The sequence below is a fragment of the Podarcis pityusensis genome (genome assembly GCF_964106645.2).
Source record: "Podarcis pityusensis genome assembly, chromosome: 2".
Lineage (NCBI taxonomy): Eukaryota > Metazoa > Chordata > Lepidosauria > Squamata > Lacertidae > Podarcis > Podarcis pityusensis.
This window is the reverse complement of record NC_138029.1, coordinates 49,204,314-49,218,483: the sequence shown is the minus strand read 5'-3', so window position 1 is coordinate 49,218,483 and position 14,170 is coordinate 49,204,314. Positions and strand designations below refer to the sequence as shown.

The 14,170-nt window shown below is 39.2% G+C and overlaps 1 protein-coding gene across 2 annotated transcripts in view; it reads left to right on the top strand.

Moving 5' to 3' along the window:
• The window catches only part of SLIT3 (slit guidance ligand 3), a 415,965-nt gene that overhangs the window by 292,386 nt on the left and 109,409 nt on the right, over positions 1-14,170 (top strand). For both annotated transcript variants that reach the window (XM_080995211.1, XM_080995210.1), the window contains exons 15-16: positions 11,592-11,742; positions 12,963-13,037. In XM_080995211.1, the coding sequence (XP_080851337.1) occupies positions 11,592-11,742; positions 12,963-13,037 (226 nt within the window). The remainder of the gene's footprint in view (positions 1-11,591; positions 11,743-12,962; positions 13,038-14,170) is intronic.

The following is a 14,170-nucleotide window of genomic DNA, read 5'->3' as shown; positions in this document are numbered from 1 at the left end:
CAGGCCAAAACTCTGGGATGATGAGCTTTGTTCAGCTTGGTAGGTCTCAATTTATGCCATCTTAGGTTCACAAAATGTTAAAGGCAATAGCAGCATTCAGAACTGAGAATGGCAAAAAGCATCTCCACTAGTTGCCCATGAGAACTGTGCCACATTGGCATCATAATATAAACAACTAGGCAACCTGAATTAAAAATATGGTGTTTTAATAGTGTTTGATGTTCAATTGATGTCCCTTTGTGTTGCAAAATTGTGGCTGAATGGAAGTATGAAATATTCAGGAAGAAAAGCAACGGTTAACTCTTATGGAAGCCATACAATAAGCGTATGTCTATATGACAACCGCTTAGAGACTATTCTGATTGAGCAATATACAAATGGTTGTAATAAATAAAATAAATTATTAGTCAAGCTGGCCTTTAAGATTGCAAACATTCAAAAAACAATGTAATTGAAAGAAATATTAAGAATTTATTGTAATGTTTGATCATTTTAACACACCTCGTGTCTAGAGCTCTGCAGTTGATTCAGAGTATTACAGATTGGGATTTTTTCAAGTCTCAGTCAATGATTACTGTTAGTCTGTGTTTCATCTTTTAGGCATGTGCAGAGGGCCGTTTTGTAATATTCTATTTGCTCACATTGTAAGGATGGTATACAGCTAAGTTTTCCTCAGAGCAGACCGATTTAAATTAATGAACCCAACTGAGTGCTGTTCATTAATTCAGTGGGTCTACTCTGAGTAAAAGTTAGTTGTCTACTTCCTCATGTTCTTTACACATAAATGATTTAAATGTGTAGCAGTGGTATAATATGCCACCTCTTTCAGAGCTTCAAGTATAGGTAGATTTTTATGCGGCAGAAAATCATTAACTAGACTGAGAAGAAAAAATGGCTGTCATTGATGGAATATGTTGCAGTACCTTCACATAAAAATGAGTACTGCTACCTTTTCCTCCTGAAAAAAGGATTATGATGAATTGCACTTCTGACAACTAAGAGCAGATGGCAGAAGACACTAGTTTCTTTGTGAGGAAAGATGACATCCACCCTTCTTTTCCTCAATAAGCCTTCATTCATAAACTGCCCTTTGTCAATACAGTAAACGCTATGGCATCTAAATCATATTTATGTAGAGAATATTAATTATATAAATAAGTTAGCGTTCTGCTTGCAAAACATTAAATTTACTTCAAGTTTTATGTATCCAATTAATTTTGCTGTTTTTCACTTTCCTTTTAGAGTTTCCTCTGCTCCCCCCCCCTCAAAAAAAGTGTTCCATAGGGTTGGGGAAAACAGAAGGAGGATAGTAGAGGGGGTTGGGGGAAGAAGCAGAAATTTGGGCAAATTTCCCCCCTTGCTCTTCCATTCACTGAAGTTTCTATTGAATCAAAGAATAGTCCATTAATGGAAAGACAGTGCTTGATACAACCTTGTGGTATTTTGACCAAATGTCTTGTTGTAAAACCATATCTGTTACACAAAAATTAATCAATGTGTACGGATATTTAAAGAAACTGATTGTTAAAACAATACCAGTAAGAGTCAACATAGTGCAGGGAGTGGGCATTTTGGATATGGGTTCAGGTTCACCTCAGCACTGGATGCATTGGGAAGTTACAGTTAAGTTCAGTCAAATGAAGCAATAATTTATTAACTTATTTTCAATGGATTGGAATACATCATTCTTTTAATCGAAAGAAAAATGCATTTTGGATAATAACTAGTGAAACAGATTTTCATTGGTGGGAAGGAAAACTGCATATGACTGGAAACAAGTTTTACTCACATTCTATGTCTTTGTGTGCTTAGCTTTTGGTCAATGGTTATGTAGGTGTAAACAATACATAAATTCAAAAACTTAAGTCATGTGATATGGCTTAATTATGGAGGTATGGAGTCAGTTGTGTCTGAAAATCATACTTGGGCCTAATTGCATGGAAGCTCTTGTCCATAGTTACACAGAGAATATTTGATGGGATCTTTAGAGAGGAGACAACGGTGTTTTGCATATCTGTAATAAGTGTTTTACAAGTCCTATTATGATGAAGACAGCAATGTTAAAAATTGTAGCCAAACTAGGTCAATCCTATGCATACTTACCTTAAACTTAATGAAACTTAATTCTGAGTAGACATTCATAGGACTGCACTGTGAATTTTTCCTTTTGATAAAATTCTGCTTGGTATCTTCCATGTGTAGTTCTTGACAATTAAGACTCATTGAATTTGTTGTTTACTCTCTGTAAATTGGATATAGGATTGCAGCCTGCGTTTGCAAGAAATTATAGTAAACAATATATATACAGTACTTCTAAAGTATATATAATCATTGTACATGATGAGAGCTGGCCATTGCAAGTTTAAACAGTGTATGGTGCATGTGAATGAAAACATATATGTGATGGTGTTTTTAGCATTGTTTTGAGAGGCAATTAATTTTTGAAGATACTTGTTTCATACAGGATATAGTGGAGAAATGTAGGTGATGGGATCTTTAGATTACTTGTTTTGATGGCTTTTTAATTTAAAGGGGATGTAGTAGTTTTGTCTCTCATCCTGAATTGAAGAAACTCAGATTATATTGTGTGAAGAAAAGTTTTCATATTGCCTGATATATCGCAAAGCAAGGTTGATCTGCCTGTATTTGCAAATATTAGATTTAATCGAATGGCTTTTAAATCCTCTGTGCTTGGACCGTTATAAAAATTCAAAGGAGAATATGGATGAGGACATTTTTTCCTAGCTGCAGCCTTGCTATGTATTAAATATGAATTCTCAGAAAAGAGAGGAATGCTGCCATTTTTGGTAACAGTCATAAAAGCAGTCTTCTCCCTCGGTTGCACCTGCCCAGTGGCAGCCAAGCATCAAGTGAGACATGCCAACTCTATTTCACCAGAGGCTCTCCTTCTCAGCAGGCTTGTTCGCTTGGCATCTTTTGATTAAGATAACTGCTATACAGATTTGTTTTCTAAAGGGAAATCAAAAGGAATCCAGCAGTAGATTGTACTTGTTCAATGGCAGTCCTGCGCCGCTTTAGAATTGGCAGGGCTCCTTGATTAGTGTGCAGCTCTGTGGTGTGCACTGCCAATGGCATGAGAAATATTACTCCGCTCAGAGAAACGTCTCTTTTTGTTTTCTCTTGTAGGTTTCTTTCTGTCCACTCTTTCTGTCGCATTTGACTAGCAGTTGATTGATCTGTCCATGTTCTGCAGTTTCCCTGCTAATGAACGGATATTTAAAGGAAACAGAAAGTCACTAGAGCTTTGCCCTTTCCTGCAATAACAATAAGAGTTTTTTCCCCTCATTTGAAGCTCTGATAACCAAATGTGTTTTCCCAGTATCTGCAGCATTTGATTCTTGTTCTATTTAACTGATTTAATTAGCTGCTACAATGCCAGATAGTTGTCATACACACCACTAACACAACTAACAATGAAGGTAGGACAATGAGCCATCTGCCAACAGAAATCTCTCCCTGTCACATGCTGCCTCTCAGTAATTCAATCCAAATTGATGATAGCAGCATTGGTACAAATGTGGAAGACTGAGGCAACATAGGCACCCGCATATTTAGTGACACTTTTTGTAACCTCTATCATTACAGCATAATTATTTGTGTCAGAGCACGTTGTCCTCCATTTATCAACATTTGTAGAAGAAAGGTGGTCTTCATGGCATTTTGGATCACGGCCTGAGTTCTCAACAACTGTTTTCATAGTGGTGACGACTGATTTCAAATATCATTGGCCACTGGTCCAAGGCGGTGTCAAGTGCATGTGCTGTTTTGTGCACCATGTCACTCTCCTCTCCCTTGGTATGCATTGAATGGTACTGGGCAGGCAAAAAAAATAAAAGCTAACAGCCCAACTTGCACTAAACTTGCTTCCTAGAGTAGACTATAACATAACACATTTTAAGCCTTGGTGTCTGGATTAACAGCAGTTCTAACAGTGGTGGTTCTCTGTTTTCCTACAGGTCTGTTCAAATGACAAAATTCTCATGATCGTAAAGAAAATTCAGCTAAACATGAATGCAGCCTATCTTGAGCACAATTAAAGCACAAGTAATAAAATAAAAATATAATGTAATGTAAAATATAAAATAATCTGATAAAATGAATAACAATTATAATAATGTAATAGAAACTTAAAAGCAAAAAGCAAATATAACATTCTGTTCTAGCTTCAAGTGTTGGTTTCCATTTTGATGCAGCATTTTCCCCATCCATAAGAGTCTTCAAATCTTAGGCCTATATATCTGCATTGCAATTTTTTATCCGTTTTATACAAGTATAATTGTAATGGCTTAACCCCAAAATTCTGAGAGGTCTCTATTATGGATTCCTACTTTGCTTACAGAACTTCAGTTACAGGGTTTCCCAGGAAGATGGAATGACTGGTGTAGACATGCCCTTGATCATGCGGACCATCTTCAGATCAGGAAATTTGTTTAATGATGTGGGAAATAGGATGCTGGACTAGATAAGCCTTTGGTTAGATGGAGCTGCTGTTATGGGACTGAGCCCCATTGAACACTGTTGGGTTTACTTCCATGTAGACATACTTAGAATTGTGCTGTGAGGGTCCTTCTCTTAATTGTGGGCAGTTTCACACATAAGAAACTTCCTGCTTAACTATCAGTGGCATATATGAAAACGCTGTACCTTTGCTCTAACATTGGTGGAATTTTAAAGGAAACAAACACTATCAAAATAATTGGGAGTATCAAAATAATCATAAGAAAATAATACATTAGTCTTAAAAGAGGCTAATTGCTTCAGAAATTACTACTGTATTGGCTGGACGCTTTATTAAGAAGAGTAAGAGTATTACATCACTGTATTAAATCACTAGATACTGTGGTATATATGTTGTTCACAATTTGAGCATGCTCACTTTGTATGATCTGTTGAACATTCATTGAAGGCTGTCAATTGCAGACCTTTAACCGGATTCCTACCATACACCTTCAGAAATTTCTGGTCGTTATTCTCATGCACTAACAATCTGTGCTATAGGGCGGGGTTTTTTTTGCATTTGTAGCAATAAGTATTGACTTCTTGAACTTCAGCTCCTTTATGCATGGGAGAAGTGGACAGCAGCTCACAATGAAATCTCCAGCTTGTGCTTCTCCATGCTGCTTCCTCTTCAACGCTCCTCTCTCTTTGGCGGCTGCCTAACTCTGACTCTGACTTGATGGGATTTTCCTTTGTGCTTGATCTAACCATGTGGTAGAACAATACAAATTGAACATGGTTCTGTCAAGCACCATGGAAGGCTCCATGCTTTCCTGCAGCATGGCATGCTGGGATACTTCTGCTGTTTTCAGAACCGTCAAAAGGTGAGCTATTTTCTTGTTTTGACAGGAAAAGTGATTTTAAAAAGAATCGTTATGGTTAAGAAAATTCCATAAAACTAGAAGGCTTACTGCAGATCTCACAAACAGAAAATCCTCAAATGGATAAAAGCAATCAGAGATCAACTTTGCAAAAATCTTGCATGTAACTTTATTTATTTCCTTACGAAAAATTCTAAACTGTGTCTTCAATCAAAACATGAACTCTAGGTGTTATTCATAAAAATCCCAGATATAAATGCAATATTGAAATAAATATCAAAACATTATGAATGGTATTCAGAGTAGACTCGGTTAAATTTGTGAATGTGACTGTTAGGTCCATTAATTTCAGTAGGTCCAGTCTGAATACAACTTAATTGAATAATGCTCTGTAAAGTATGAAAAGTTATAACTGCAACAAGTTGCATTAATTCCTCTTAAAATGAACAAATTGAACATTTAATTCATTTATTACATTTAATTCATTTATTACATTTATTACTTTCAACTTCAGTGATTATTTCATGGCTGGAGAAATTTTGTAAAAGATGTTAGCATTGCATCATTAGCTGAAGATGGTAAGCAAGGCACAGTTTTTGGCTATTATCTGCACTTTTGAGTAACACTGGGGATAGAGGTGTGGGTGTTTGGATATCAAATGTAGCTATTTAAGAAAATGGTGTTGAACTAATCAGCATTCAATCATAGAATTGCAGAATTGCAAGGGATCTCGAGAGTCATCTAGTCCATTCTGCTTGAAGGTGTACTTGGTCACACAATTGGTTCAAATCCTTTTCTTGGCCTTATTTAATGTCACAGAAACAACTTTTCCAAATATAGTGAAACTGAGTTTAAAAGTCAGTAAGTAAGGAGTGTGGTGGAGTCTCCTTCTTTGGAGGTCTTTAAGCAGAGGCTTGACAACCATATGTCAGGAGTGCTCTGATGGTGTTTCCTGCTTGGCAGGGGGTTGGACTCGATGGCCCTTGTGGTCTCTTCCAACTCTATGATTCTATGATTCTATTCTAAGTACTGTCAAGATAGTTGGGAGAGACAGTGCTGAAACCCCTAATTGCAATGCTTGGGGAGTGGTTGCTGAGGTGTGTGGACTTTACAGCAATTGATAAGCTTACAAAGAGGATGTTTATAGGATAGGTTGCGTGCAGCATCTTGAAAATATAGCTGACAAATGAACTTACTGCATATTGGATAACAGTTTGTCGGATAAGGTTTGAAATAAGTTTATTCCATCAAACTTGTATGTTTGTATGAATGGATTGTGATGTGGGTGGCGCTGATGCTAGGGCTTGCCGATCGGAAGGTTGGCGGTTTGAATCCCCACGACAGGGTGAGCTCCTGTTGCTCAGTCCCAGCTCCTGCCAACCTAGCAGTTCGAAAGCACGTCAAAGTGCATGTAGATAAATAGGTACCGCTCTGGTGGGAAGGTAAACAGTGTTTCCGTACAGTGCTCTTGTTTCACCAGAAGCGGCTTAGTCATGCTGGCCACATGACCCAGAAAAACTGTCTGCGAACAAACATCAGCTCCCTCGGCCAGTAAAGCAAGATGAGCACCACAACTCCAGAGTCATTCGCACCTGGACTTAACTTAACTTTACCTTTTTATGAATGGATTATGTATACGCAGCACATTCTATTTACTTTTTGTGATATGAAAACAACAACAAAAGTGCATATGGCTGCAGTGAGTAGGTAGAATACTGGAAATACATAGTTAGAATCCTGAGTCTTATATATGGACCTCCCTTCAATATATTTGCACATTCCATACTGGCAACTTGGGTAATGTACCACTACAATGTGTATGTAACCACTTGACAAATGTCTGTCTGTGCTGGTGTTTTTTATTGTTGTTTGTACCCTTAGAACAGCCTTTCCCTATTGTCTGCTGAAGAATCCATCTGTATCTGTAATGGGACTGGTTCCTCTTTCAGAGGATTCTGGGGCAGATCACAGGGCACAGTGGCCTTCCCCATTTGCATATATAAACTTGGAATGTGCCCTAAATTACACACAGCACTCCCCTTGCAACTGCATGTTATGGGAGATATTTTGGTGGATGGACAAAATAATTTTCAAGGAAAGTCCCCCCCCCCCCCCAATTGTTGAACATTTTATTGAGGAATTTCTATTAAGTCTCCAAGGAAACTGAAAACTCCTTGTCTATGTAATCCTGCTAAGTAATGTACATTGTCCATTGCTCTGCTTTCCCTGATTTCTCATACATTTTGAAGTATGGTAGAATGTTCCTGACCATTAGGCAGGGTGATGCAGACAATCAACATATTGCAGACTAAGAGATCAATTTGGTCATCTGATTCCCATGTCTGGCTTTCCAAATAATTGCCACTTGGTAAATGGTCTTCTCACCTCCAGCTGAATCTTGAAGTTACCTTTTCACTCTGCTGTTGCCTTCCACTGAGAGTACTTCTGTAGGTTGCCTTATTTGCTTAACATGCATTTGAAAAGTAAGTGGATCACACAGTTTTCTTGAGTTTGCTCCCATCTCCTCCCTAGCCACCAAGAAAAATGGAATAGTCTGCCGTATGGGATTAGAAGGAATGGAGCTACATTTTTAGTAGATTTCAAAAATTGGTTTCAGAATTGTCTTTCAAATTGGCTGTTTTGACTAGCATAACAGTTGAAACTATTACATGTGTAAATGGAAGTACCGGTAAAGTATTTAAAAGTGATTTCATGGACCAGGTCATTGAAAGCTTTTATTTGAATACTGAAGTTGCAAAAAAAAAAAAAAAAAAAAAGGATTTTCATGTTACGCTGAAGTTTTGAAGGTAATATTATATTCTGAGCCTCCTCTGCAGGGCTCCCCAACCTTGATTTTTATGATTTGCACATAATGCTTAATGTTGTACCTCTTGAATTGCACCATATCCACTTTAAACCTCATGGGAACCTGCTGATAAAGTAATGTATGTAGAGATGGACGGACACCTATAACTGGTAATGTAACCAGATGGCTGGCTTTCACATTAGTATCTATAATGGGAATAACATGATAGAGCAGCCACCTGTCCAAGTGATCTCAAGGCTCAAGTTAAGTAGTAAATTTCCTCTCTTTGGCAGTTGATTGCTGCTGCCTTACAGGTTGATGGGTAGCCTGGAGTACTTGATGGTGGCATGTGGTGTTTATCACTTTACACTGCATGGCCTCTAGATAATCCATATTTAAAATTTTAATATACACATATATTTATACATAAGCAGTAACCTTTCTTTTTCTTTACTGTTGCTACATCACCTTTACTAAACAGGAGTGTGCCCTTGCCCTGTCCATAGCATCCCAAATCCTTGGGCATAGGATCCAAAGATTCATTGCTAATGGCCGAAGTATTACAATGACACACAACGTTTTGGAGTGGGGCACTGGGGGCTTGGAATATGCTGGATCCTAAGACTTGCAGATCACCTGGAGGTGGATGGGCAAAAACCAGTGGGAAAACCCTCCCACCTTCTGCCCCACTGATAGGAGCCAATGGGATTTGGATTGCTATGGAGGGTATGCCACTCCGCGCCTCCCTGGCCCTCCCCCCTCCCTAGGCATCTCACAAAATACCAAAAACATAAAAAATAACTCATAATGTAATTTCAAACCATAAAACCAAAATCCATAAAACATTTAAGGTCCAGGCATTCAGTGGATGAAGAAGTATTCATTGCAAAGCTGAGTGGTTTACTTGCTTCAGTGTGTGATTGTTTGCATGCCTGTTTTCAGGGAATAAGCTATATATAAGGGGGTGGGGTGCAGGGTCTGTTTCTTAGATGAAAATACAGTTTTCTCCTTCCCCTGCCTAATCTCACTTTGCTCCATTGTTTGAAGCACTTTTGAACCAACTCAGCTCTGAAAGTGAGACAGGTTGGGAGTATTTGGGGGGGGGGGGCTGCAATGAGGCAGCGCTGCAAGGCAGAGGAGGGTTTAGTTTCTCTCACTCATACTCAGCTTTTCATGTAAAAAAAACAGCAGCCTCCATCTGCTGCTTTATACATAAATGAGGAAGACACATGAATAAATACATGTGACTTCCCCTGTCACATCTAGTTTGGCTCCAAGGCATGCATACTAAAAGTGAGAGAAAAGGAGAGGGAATTGTTTCGTTTCATTTTACATACCCAGCGTTCGTGATGGTGGTGTTATGTTACAAGAGGTAATGTGTAGCCCATTTTCCTTTCTGTATCATAGTCTCATATTTGGTGTAATGTTTATTAGTTTTCCTTGTAGCAGCACTTATTAGGTGTTACGTGATTTAAAGAAACCAAAGTATTTCTGAAGCAAGTAGGAAGGAAACTATTCCACTCCTATATATAAAAACTAAAGAAATTGAGTTAATTGGCTGAGGCAATTCAGTGCATCCGTGACTTAGCTGTGATTCGAACCCAGTTCTCACCTTCATTTTCAGCAAAAACATTACACTGATTAACCCAGCACATATGAATGGGTGCCTCAGAAGCCTTGTGCACGTGAAGATGATCCTTGATCAAATCTTTAAATCCTGTCCTATGTGTTTGATTTCAGCCTGATGGTGCAAAATTTAGGCTCAAAACAAAATATTTAGATGTCATCAGTTTGCTGCATACAGTAGAGATGAAAGATGTTGAGAAATAATGCAAGTGGGACCTGCAACAAAATGTTGCAGTGTCTCTTGTCCACTAAATACACTGATCCTGTTCAGGGTTCTAGCCTGTTAGTCATGCCCTTCTCAAGGTTGCCAGAAGGTAGCTGTAAGAAGCTCAAGCAGGTCAGTCTGTGTGTTTCCCCCTTCCCTTTGGCTTCAAAAAACTTGTTTATGTGGAGCTTTCTGTGTGGCAATTTTTGAAGATGTGTATATTTTCTGCACAGCTCTGTTCTGTTGCCATTGCAGGGGCTAGTGATGCTCTCAAACTGGATCGTTAAAGCTAAAATTAATCCAAATCTCTGTACACAGATGCCAGCTTAGAATGAGGACCATTTCAAACTCTTCTTGCAGAGTTCTTCCAGGGACTCTGACTTGGGCCCCAGGTTATGGGTGCCCAGTGGTACTTGTGACGTAATGTGACGTTGTGACATCATGGTGTCACATTGCATCAGTGGCGCAGCAGCTCTTCTAAGGCCTTGTAGTGTCTCAGAGATTACGTACAAGACCTCGCAAGACCTCCGAACGCAACTTCCTCTTTCTACCGGAAGTTGTGTTCAGAGGCTTGGCAGGGCCTGGGACATCAGTTCTCAGGCCTCGCAAGGCCTCGCAAGACCTTTGATGTGACTTCCAGTTTCTACCGGAAGTTGCATTGGAGCCCTGCGTTGTGGGTGCCCTGGCACCCAGGGCCCCCTAGATCTGGCGCCCATTATCCCTTCCAATCCTTTCCCTCCCCAAAATTATTCTTATGGAAAGTTATCATTTTCAGATAAATGAATTTGACACTGGGAAATCAGTGTTCCGATTGTAACTGGCTTATAGAGTCCTGGAAAAGTTAAGAATGATTAGGTTTGTTAGGATGGTTGGACATCACAAATTATTTCAGAGAAATATTTAGTTGTTTCCATAATTAACTATGAAGTGAGTGGGCAAATATCGCATGATTGGATCTGTGCTGCCAACTCTTTGATTGCATATCCATTAATATTTTGGCTGCCATAAGCACAAGGATCACATTTAAACCTCCAAGTAATATTTCAAAAAAGAAAATAAAAGCTGAAAAGATTGATTTGCTGAGACTAAATAAAAAGGCATTTCATTAAAACAAGTGAAAGGGGGTCTGAGTTGTAGTCAATATCAGGCTGAAGTAGGCAATTCTTCCTAAATATACACAATACCAATCATGATTAAAGTAGAAACATTTGCAAGTTATGTTACTTTCAACTGCAGTCTTGTCTGTTAAAATATTTATCCTTGCAAAGCAAACTAGTTGGTTCTAAACATATATGCTGTTTCTAAGTGGATTGAATGCCTTATATTTCTGTCAGTATTTGTTCTAACATGCTATTTGGTATAGCATGATGGATATTAATACCACAACAAATACTTTGCAAATGGTGAAAAGACACTGGAATAGTCCTCTGAGAGACAAGGTGGTCCCTAATTTCTGGAACTACATTGGAGTGAATTATGCAAAACATTTTGAGCATAGTCTGGACTGATTCTTATGGACTTCCCTAAGTAAAGGGAAATTCTCTCTTCTCCAACTCTTACTTCTGACAGTTATTTTATAACTAGCTATTTACCTGGAAATACTTCTATTTTACAGGTTCAGAAGACTACAGGAGTAAGTTCAGTGGGGAGTGCTTCATGGACCTTGTCTGTCCTGAAAAGTGCCGCTGCGAGGGAACAATTGTAGACTGTTCTAATCAAAAGCTCACTCGACTTCCCAGTCACCTTCCAGAATATACCACAGACCTGTAAGTCTGGCACGTTTGTCAAAAAATATATATAATGCTCAATTATGAAAATATTTCAGTTGTTCCTTCCTGCTTTGCTAGCTAAGCTTATACATTTTCAGAGTTATCAAACTATAATGTGTGGATCTTGTAATGCAATTGCCATATTGTGGCCTGATATTTAGTGGTACTACTTTGGAGGAAATGAAAATCTGTCTAATACAGCTTTATATATTAGAACAGCCATAGGCAAACTCGGCCCTCCAGATGTTTTGGGACTACAACTCCCATCATCCCTGACCACTGGTCCTGTTAGCTAGGGATGATGGGAATTGTAGTCCCAGAACATCTGAAGAGCCGAGTTTGCCTATGCCTGCATTAGAACATTTAATGTGTATCAAATATGGCAGTTTATGTTTTAAGTTAAGCGTAAGTTAAATTAAGTTAAAGTGTTCAAATACACACTTTTTCATGCTTTTGCATTTTTATTTATTTTTGTTATATTTATTTATACAAACTTACTGCACACCATGGGACGTGGGTGGCACTGTGGGTTAAACCACAGCGCCTAGGATTTGCCGATCAGAAGGTCGGCGGTTCGAATCCCCGTGATTGGGTGAGCTCCTGTTGCTCGGTCCCTGCTCCTGCCAACCTAGCAGTTCGAAAGCACGTCAAAGTGCAAGCAGATAAATAGGTACCGCTCCGGCGTGAAGGTAAACGGCGTTTCCATGCCCTGCTCTGGTTCGCCAGAAGCGGCTTAGTCATGCTGGCCACATGACCCGGAAGCTGTACATCGGCTCCCTTAGCCAATAAAACGAGATGAGCGCCGCAACCCCAGAGTCGTCCGTGACTGGACCTAATGGTCAGGGGTCCCTTTACCTTTACCTTACTGCACACCATAATTTTCAAAGGCTGTGAAAATGCAGTTTACAGTAGCATTTATATTCTGCCTTTCCTCCAAGAAGCTCAAGGCAGTTTATATGTCCTTTCTACACCATTTTATTCTCACAATAACCCTATGAAGTAACATATACTGAGAGAGAGGACAGAGTTAAGGTTATCCTATGAGCTATGTGGGATTTTGCATCTGGACCTCCCCAGCACTAGTTGAGCATCTTAACCACTACCTCACACTGACGATAGCTCTTTGCAGTTAATATATGTGTGACAAATTTACATAACATGTTGGTTCATCTGAGGCCTAATGTGTTTTATATGCTTTTATTGTTGTTTTTCAAAAGGCGTTTACACGATAATGACATTTCTGTACTGGAAGCTACTGGAATATTCAAGAAACTTCCAAGCCTAAGGAAGATGTAAGTTAATCACTTTTTAATTTTTAATACCAATGTGTTAATACATACAATGATTTAGGCAGGAAGCCTTAGCACATTTACTAGGGAGTAAGCCCAGTTGAGCCCAGTGTGCTTTGGTAAGCATATGGGACGCAGGTAGCACTGTGGTGTAAACCGCTGAGCTTTGGGCTTGCCGATCGGAAGGTCAGCAGTTCAAATCCATGTGACGGGGTGAGCTCCCATTGCTCGGTCCCAGCTCCTGCCAACCTAGCAGTTCAAAAGCACGTCAAAGTGCAAGTAGATAAATAGGTACTGCCCCAACGGGAGGGTAAACGGCGTTTCCGTGCGCTGCTCTGGTTTTGCCAGAAGCGGCTTGGTCATGCTGGCCACATGACCTGGAAAAACTATCTGCAGACAAACGGCGGCTCCCTCGGCCTGTAAAGCAAGATGAGCGCCGCAACCCCAGAGTCGTCTGTGACTGGACTTAACTTTCAGGGATCCTTTACCTTTACAAAGCCCCGTTAAGCCCAGTGTGTTTTGGTAAGCATACAAAGGAGGATCTGGCTGCTCAAAGTGATGCTACATAAAGAAGGCTTGCTGCTTCAACAGGTATTTTGCTGCTGAACCAGATGGAAGCAAACTGTTGAACTACATAATCATAATAAAAAGCATTGTTCTTTCATTTATTAAAATCATTTCTATCTGGTCTCTCTGTCTCAATGTCATCCCAAAACTGCCTTAAAATGATGACATATAGTTTTAACAAGGAAGCTTTCGACTTGGCCTGTACATAATTGTCTTAGGTGCAGAACGGCCTAAAATATGGCATATGTTCATTTTGTGGATAGCACACCAATTGGGCAGCTGCTGTTAGTTTCCCACTCAAATTTTCTCATGGCAAAAAGCATACTTGTACCACCAAGAGTAAAGCATATATTCCAATTACCCCTGTGAAGGAAAGTTTTGATTTGTGGTGCAGTCATTATTTTGCATCATGGGTTGTACAGAATATTTGTATCCTTGAGAAAGGTATTACTCAAATCAAACTTGGTATATGTTTTAAAAGTTATGTTAAATTTCGTGATATAGCAAGTTGGTTCTTGTCTGACCTTGCTGTTGAGCTTGCATCTGAAATGAATTAATAATGTGCTAAT